General features: G+C 35.3%; 1 protein-coding gene and 1 pseudogene across 1 annotated transcript; one reads left to right on the forward strand and one right to left on the reverse strand.

Annotated features, from left to right (window-relative positions):
- The first annotated feature begins 235 nt into the window (after positions 1-235).
- On the forward strand, positions 236-1,717 carry LOC105229757 (serine/arginine repetitive matrix protein 2). The gene has a single exon (XM_011210192.4). It carries the CDS (start codon positions 384-386, stop codon positions 1,647-1,649), a length of 1,266 nt encoding a protein of 421 aa, XP_011208494.2. The 5' UTR covers positions 236-383; the 3' UTR covers positions 1,650-1,717.
- A 4,082-nt stretch (positions 1,718-5,799) lies between these two features.
- On the reverse strand, positions 5,800-6,779 carry LOC125778412 (corepressor interacting with RBPJ 1-like; annotated as a pseudogene).
- Between the last annotated feature and the right edge of the window lie 1,893 nt (positions 6,780-8,672).

The raw sequence follows: 8,672 nt of genomic DNA on the forward strand, positions 1-8,672 counted from the left end.
GCATTTCAACTTATGCTATTTTACCGAAAATCATTGCCAATCACCGAAAAACTTTGTTATCACCAACAATTAATCCTCCGGTTCATTACCGCTAACGATTTTAAACGTTTGTGAATGAGTCATATTGGCGCTTGCCGGTGCTCTCTGCATTGGTCAACGTTGACCAGACGAGCTAGAACGTTTTCCTAACGTTTTGTTTATGTATAAAAATGGGCGGCAGCCAAGCAATCAGCAGCAGTTCAGCAACGAAGCCGACGACGAAAGCAGTAAACAAAATAAAAGTGAGGAGTTAGTGCAGAAAATACGTACAACGGTAATAAAAAAGAGGAAAGACTAAATAATCAGAATACTATTTTCCAAAAATATCACTCAGCCAGGAGAACATGGAAGCCAAAATGACTGATCCGGAGGCAGATCTAAAATTATTGCTAAAAGCGGTAAAGAAAGCATACAAAGCACAGAAATTGCTAAACGAAGCCATTAAACGGTTGGAGGCTTCAAACGAAAAACAGAAGAAGAAGCACAAGGAGCCGAAGAATAGTGGTAATAGTAGCTCTAGTTCAAGTTCTGGTACTAGCTCTAGTTCCAGCTCGAGTTCTAGTTCCAGCTCAAGTTCTAGTGACACTGATGGCGAAATATTTATCGATTTAACGAAAGAAGTAAGCAAACCATCCAAACGTCACCATGGACGTAAACACCATCATGGACGACGTAATCGTCATGGACGTGATCGTTCGCGCTCTCGTTCGCATTCTCGCGGAAGATCTCGTGGTCACTCACGCGGTCATTCCAAGACACGTGATGAAGAGTTGCGTCAACTGTCGAAATGTTTTCGTGGCGCCAGCCTGCAAGCAACACATGGTCCTCACCAGAAACACCACTGGCACTTGCGATCACATACTAGACCCGAAGTAGCTGGTAGAGCAAACAGGGGATCTCGATCTAATTCACACGAAGGTCACAAAAAATGCGAAGATAACAAAAGGCGTAAGGATAAGAAGCGCAAGGAACCGAAATATATTGATACTAGTAGCTCTAGTTCAAGTTCTGGTACAAGTTCAAGCTCCAGCTCCAGTTCGAGTTCTAGCTCAAGTTCCAGTTCTAGTGACACTGATGGTGAAACTTTTATCGATTTGAAGAATAAAGTGGGCAAACCTTCAAAACGTCACCATGGCCGTAAGCACCATCATGAAGGACGTAATCGACGTGGACGTGATCGTTCGCGCTCTCGCTCGGATTCTCGTGGACGATCTCGTGGAAACTCTCGCCGTCATTCCCGTGGATGTTCTCGCGAACACTCACGTGGACTTTCAAGGGGACACTCACGTGATCGTTCCAAGACACGTGATCAAGAGTTGTGTCAACTGGCGCAATTTCTTCGCGGCGTCAGCCTACAAACAGTAGGAGGAGCTATTAAACATGGTCGTCATCATGAACACCACCGGCGCTTGCGATCACATACTAGACCCGAAGTAGCTGGTAAAGCAAACAGAGGATCTCGGTCTAATTTACACGAATGTCGCAATAAACGCGAACATGAGAAAAGGTGTAAGAATAAGAAGCGTCACAGCGCTAAGGATCAGTCAAAACATGAGGCGGAAGGATTCCAAAGGCAGAGACGTAGGGCACACAGTGAGCCTCGTCATTAAAAGGAGCAGTGCTACAGAAGTTTTTCAGTTTTAGCTTTTATATTGTTAACATTATTATCATTATATTTAAATACACATATTTAAAAAAAATTAAAAAAAAAAAACGAACAAATAATGCCAAAGAAAGTATTAACGAAAAAATAAATTTTATAAATATTTATGCTTATGTTATCTGCATACTAGTACAAGGTACACCAAAAGCTAAAAAAAAATAAATAAATAAAATTAAATATTAAAAAAATGTTTTCTCATTCCCATAAAATATTTAGCTAATCTTAAGTAAAGCATCTGATGGAGCTGAACTTTATAAGTCAGTAAAATGAATCGTGGGTCTGAAAACTTATCGATCGTGCGGACTCACCACTACATACACAAAAAGGTGTATGTGTGAGTCGAAACTCTTACTCAGATGACAATACAAAAATATTAAAATTTCTTTACGAATTTAGTTGTTTTGAAACTTTGGGTGTAAAAAGCAAACAAATGAAGAATGTGGGTGTTTAGACTTTAAATACTGTTTTATGGACGATCTATTACATCTTTTTCGTTATAATATTTGACATGTTTAACGTTATTTATGAAAGAGTTATCCTTCTAGAGATTCACAATTGTATTGCAGTGGGTAAAAGAGGAAGAAATGTGAAAGGAAATAGGACTGAGATTCCCTTCAGGACAATACTTTTAAATTTGGTATTTCGCACTTATATCAAATAAATTAACGTATTGCCGTATAACTTAATTATTAATTCTTATTTTTAAAAGATACCCATACTTTAAGTTCGAAATTTGAAAATTTTATTCAAAAGACGTCAAAAATATAGGTTAATTGTTGTGCTATACATAACATACATTTATAATTTTCAATTATACGTTTATTCAGTTTATATAAATATGTATATCTTAAATTTTGCTATTTCTAGAATTTCCAAACAGTTTATAGTCTGCAACGAAATTTCTTACTAAAAGATGTCATTTGGGGTTATGGATTTTTTTTTTTTTAATTATATACCTTTACTGTTTTAATAAAATTTTGGGTATAAGGTCATCATGTCTGATTTATGAAAAGAATGTCTACTAAAGTGAATTTCAATGGAGGAGAACCATATTACCTTAATAACAAATTAAACAGCTACTTCCTGATATAATTTTCGTCCCAATAATATTGGTAGATTATATATTGTATAACTATATTGCACTATGCTAAGGGAACCATATGCCTAGTGTTAGTTCTAAACTTCAAAGTCGAATCATCTCTTAATTAGGTTACAATATTTATGTATTTTTATGCTTCCCCAATAATAGTAACATTGACTCCATTTTTAGTCTCAGAAAAGTCTGAAAAAAGTGGAGAGCCATCCCACAAAAGAGTTACTTTATCTGAATACAAAACAGTCTGTAGAGTCTTGGAATAGTTCGCACCTCAAATATCTATGTAGCCATATTGTTCTCCCCAAAAAAAAACGAAAAAGAAAAGGATACTTGAAAATATTCGAAAGCACTTGCGTGTATAATTTTTTATACACAATCCACTGTAAATGAAATTCGGATTGATGAATTTATTTTCCATATGTTTAAAAAGTTTTACAAACTTTTACTGTATACATACCATGTGTATATCCTGAGTGTCTGCATAAGCTGCTATGCTATACATGAGTATGTAGCATATAAAGCGTCAAGCTTCACTTACCACCTTTTGGCTTCGTGAATTTTTTTCGTTAATTGCGAAATATGAAAGAGTGCCAGATATATAGTACATATGTATATAGAGGCATGAAGCTGCAATACTTATTGGGCTGCAGTAATCCCTGTAGGGAAAAAATGTCTTTCAACCTAATTACATAAAAAAAATTAAATTTATTTCAATTAATTCATACAATTGTGTTTAGTTTTTCGTCTAATTTAATTCATTATTAATTATTCCTTAATTTAGAAATTTTTTTTTTATTTTTTTTTAGTTCGTACTGAGTAATTGTGTTCAATTAGAACTAAGGGCTGCACGAGTAGATATCCATTCAATTAAGCGAGATAGACATAGTGTTATGTATATATAAATGATCAGGATGACGAGAGGAGTTGAAATCCGTGTGACTGTCTGACAGTCCACCCTTCCGTCCGTACAAGTTGTAACTTCAGATATTTGGATGAAGCTTGGTATGCGCATTCCTTGGCAACAAGAAAATTCGTGTTCGTAGATGGGCGTAATCGGAACACAGCCACGTCCACAAATCGCCATTGACCGAAAGCACGTAAAGTGCCATAACTGAGCACTAAATTAATATATAAAACTTTAATTTGGCACAAGGCATCGAGTAGCAAGGAGCACCTGCGGCCAAAAAAATTTAAGAAATTAGGATTTGCCCCGTTCTTTAATGTACAATGGAGATATAAATCACTTAAGTCATAGAAACCAAATTCGCCTAGCACAAATATTTTCAAAACTACTAGCGATAGTGTGAAAATGAATGAAATTGGATGATAACCCTGCTTTACTCTTAAAAACTACTTAAAGCGCGATAAAATCAATAACTAAATACGCCAGATCGCGAGATGGTAAAATAAGCCTTTAATGGAGCCGGAGTTAAAATTGGACGTTCAGCGTGGCATCGTCCACTTTTAAGTGAAAACACATATGTCAAAAATGGATTGTATTGTGTCAACACTTCCCTTAGCTCCCATATATCTAACACAACGATTTTCGAACTTCCAGATAACTTTGTACCACAAATATATGGGAGCTATCTCAATGATAATGTGAGAGCGTATTTACTGATAAGAGTGTATTTTTGTGACTAAAATTGGGCATCATCCAGGTGACTTTACTCCATATGATTGATGATATTGTGTGAGATACCTTAATGAATCTCAGGGTACATTTTCCGTCTGTCCTTCCGGCTCTATATATGCGAAGTAGTTCTTCAGTTTAGAGATATTGATGTGAAATTTAGCACACGTCTTTTTCTCTCCAAGAAACTGCTTATTTGTCGGAACCGCTGATATCGGATTACGGTTAAAGGCATCAATTATCTACGCTGTCATTTTAATAACAAATTTATTCAAACATATCTCATAATAAAGTGAAAGTAAATAATAAATAATGGTTTAAGAAGCTAAAATGCATATTTCTAAAACACGCCCAATTAAGAAGTTGAAAACAAATATAGTTTAAAACAAGGAAGGTTATAGCTTCAAATAAATGCAAAACTTTGTATTAAAAACTGTTGCGAAAGAAATCAACAATTATTATTCGACGAATAAGTGGAAGGATTACAAACATTTTTGGTATCTTATTTAATATATTTAACTTCATTCATTTTTTGCATTCCGATCTATTATACGAGGAAAATATATTCTATTTATTTAATTGAAAAAGCTTCACAGTTTGTCCGATAAATATGGTACAACGACAACCAGACCGTCGGAAACCTTTGTATTAAGCGTACGGGGGCTAGAGAAGTATTGTCCCGATTTTAGGTATATTTGACACGGGGGTACGTTATTATAGGGAAAATATCCTATTTGATATAGCTAGTAAATTGTCCATAGGTCATATGATTTTCCTCCATACGAATACTCTTTAAAAGACATTCTTTTCACAAATCAGACATGATGACCTTATACCCAAAATTCATTTACTGACTTAAAAATTTCAGCTCCATCAGATACTATAATTAAGAATAGCTAGTTATTTTATCGAATAAGACAACATTTTTTTTATTATTTAGTTTTATTTATTTCTATTTTTTAATATTTGGTGTATCATATACGAGTATATAAGCATAAATAGTAATAAAATTTATTTTTTGGTTAATACTTTCTTGGTGTTATTGTTCGTTTTAAATATGTGTTGTTAAATATAAAGGTAATAATGTATGGAAATTGAAACGGAACAACTTATGTAACATTGCTCCCTTCAATGATGAGGCTTACTGTGTGCCCTACGTCTCTGCCTGCGCGCTTCATCGTAATAAACTGGCATCATCGTACAATAGCCGAAGCAAGAAATCCCTCAGCCTCATGTTTTGACTGATCCTTAGCGCTGTGGCGCTTATTATTCTTACACCGTTTCTTCTGTTCGCTTTTGTTGTGACGTTCGTGTGCATTATAGTGAGAGTCTTTGTTCGCTCCACCATGTGAGTGTCCCCTTGAAGGTTCACGTGAGTGCTCGCGAGAACACTCCCCCATCGCGTCCTTCGTGATGGTGCTTACGGCCATGGCGACGTTTTGAAAGTTTGCCCATTTCATTCTTCAAATCCATAAAAGTTTCATTATGAGTGTCTCTAGAACTGGAACTTGAGCTAGAACTGGAACTTGAGCTTGTACCAGAGCTTGAACTAGAGCTACTAGTATCAATATATTTCGGCCGCTTGTGCTTCTTATCCTTACGCCTATTGTTATCTTCGCATTTGTTGTGGCCTTCGTGACCAGCTACTTCGGGTCTAGTATGTGATCGCAAGTGGCGGTGGTGTTGCTGGTGACGACCATGCAGAATAGAGGGAGCTGTTTAGAGGGTGATACCACGAAAAATTTGCAATAGTTTACGCAACTCTTGATCACGTGTCTTGGAATGACCACGTGAGTGTCCGCAAGAACATCCACGGGAATGACCGCGTGAGTGACCACGAGAATGCGAACGAGAGCGCGAACGATCACGTCCATGACGATTACGTCGTCCATGATGATGTTTACGTCCATGGTGACGTTTTGAAGGTTTGTCCACTTCATTCTTCAAATCGATAAAAGTTTCGCCATCACTGTCACTAGAACTTGAACTTGAGCTAGAACTGGAACTCGAACTGGAGCTAGAGCTAGAACTAGAGCTACTATTACCACTATTCTTCGGCTCTTTGTGCTTCTTCTTCTGCTTTTCGCTCGAAGCCTCCAATCGCTTGATGGCTTCGTTTAGCATTTTCTGTGCTTTGTATGCTTTCCTTACCGCTTTTAGCAATAATTTTTGATCTGCTTCCTGATCAGTCATTTTGGCTTCCATGTTCTCCTGGCTGAGTGATACTTTTGTGAAAATAGTGTACTGCTTATTTAGTTTTTCCTCGCCTTTATTACAGTTGTATGTATTTTCTGCGCTAACTCCTCACTTTTATTTTGTTTACTGCTTTCGTCGTCGGCTTCGTTGCTGAACTGCTGCTGATTGCTTGGCTGCCGTCCACTTTTATACATAAACAAAACGTTGAAAAAACGTTTTAGCTCGTCACCGACAAGCGCCAGTATGAGTCATTCACAAACGCTTGAAATCGTTTGCGGTAATGAACCGGAGGATTAATTGTTGGTGATAACAAAAAATTTCGGTAATTGGTTGACATTTGCAATGTATTTCGGTAAAATAGCATAAGTTGAAATGCATTAAAGTTTATAAGTCATCATATCTATTTACATACAGTTGTATTTTTTTAATTTAGTACCTTCTTTATAGAATATATAGCGTTATCAGTTTGTAAGTTCAGGCGATATACCGATTATAGTTATTATTTTGTAGAATAATGGCGTTTCGTTAAAAAATAACCGTCAGACTCTTCCATCAAATCTTATTATCGATTTTTATATTTTCACAATGTGAAGCAACAGAGAGTATAACAGTTAAATTAACGGTTATTTGTTATACATAAAACTAATAGAGATACAAATAGAGTTATATGCTTATAAATGATCAGGATAACGAGACGAGTTATATTCTGAGAGATTGCCTCTCCGTATAAGAGATACCTCGAGTAAAAATTGAGATATCGTGTTGAAATTTAGTACACATATGTTCATTGGCCCCCAAGGGAGATTGGTATAGCGCTTTATCGTTACAAATCAAGCCCCAAATAATATATTTAAGTACCCATATACAGAATTTCTAGAGTATTGAATATCAAGTATGGTCTTTTAGTGAGAATAATGTACGCCTTCTAGCCCTCTATGCCTAATATGACAGTTTTCGAAATTCCGGTTGATATTATACAGCATGTTTAGGGCAATCTTATTTTTCAATTAGATTCATAAAATATGTTTTTTTTGTAATAATATATCGTAATGCCAAATATGGATTAAACAAAATATGTATGTATAGTAACACGTTTGTAATCCTTCCACTTATTCGTCGAATAATAATTGTTGATTTCTTTCGTAACAGTTTTTACTATAAAATTTTGCCCACACCGGAAGCTATAACCTTCCTTGTTTTAAACTATATTTGTTTTCAACTTCTTAGTTTAATGTGTTTTAAAAGCATGCATTTTAGCTTTTTAAACCATTATTTATGATTTACTTTCACTTTTTTATGAGATTTGTTTGAGTAAAATTGTAATTGATGCCTTTAGCTACACGTTGCACAGTTTTAGGGGCATTCTTTGATTTTCGTAGCGCTTTTCAAACTGTTGAATTTGAGAAAGTTATAAGAAAGAGAATGACAAAAAACTTGACTCAAGTTGTTCCTGAGATGGGCAACACCAAAAGAGGAATTGCCGGCACTGAGCAAAAAAAAAGTTTTCTCGCCCTTTCTTACTTGAAAATGGGCAAAACGGCCAGAAAGCTTTAATATGCCAAATTATAGGGCCGATTCGAAGACGAATTACTAAGAGAAATTACCATCAGAAATAAATCCCCATTTGTACAAATTTTGTTTTTTATTGATTTACATAAATATTATAGAAGTTTATAATTTAGTGCTTCAAGTATTATAAGCGGGCTATATATTTGGCGACACCCTCATTAAACTTATCTTAAAATTTATTTAATTCATGCATTCACAAGTTAACATTAAGTTCATTTATATTAGTGCAACTTAAGGTTAAGTTATATTATATTCTACTTTACTTTGTTATCCTAAGAGTTACAGTACTTTTTTCTCTCTTACACACATTAATTAAGCTATTATAATAATGCATTACATACATATTGAGAGCAGCATCACCTGATGCTTGTCGATCAGCTTTACCTAAATAAGCATACAACCTTATACGTGGTATAAGATATTAAATTCTAAGCTAAATATACACCTTTTCAAAGTGTCTTCCTAAATTTTCCTAA

The sequence above is a fragment of the Bactrocera dorsalis genome, chromosome 4, assembly GCF_023373825.1.
Source record: "Bactrocera dorsalis isolate Fly_Bdor chromosome 4, ASM2337382v1, whole genome shotgun sequence".
NCBI classification, from domain to species: Eukaryota; Metazoa; Arthropoda; class Insecta; order Diptera; family Tephritidae; genus Bactrocera; species Bactrocera dorsalis.

Bases quoted from the DNA above. Each gene is read 5' to 3' on its own strand.
- LOC105229757 (XM_011210192.4), top strand. From the start codon at position 384: ATGGAAGCCAAAATGACTGATCCGGAGGCAGATCTAAAATTATTGCTA.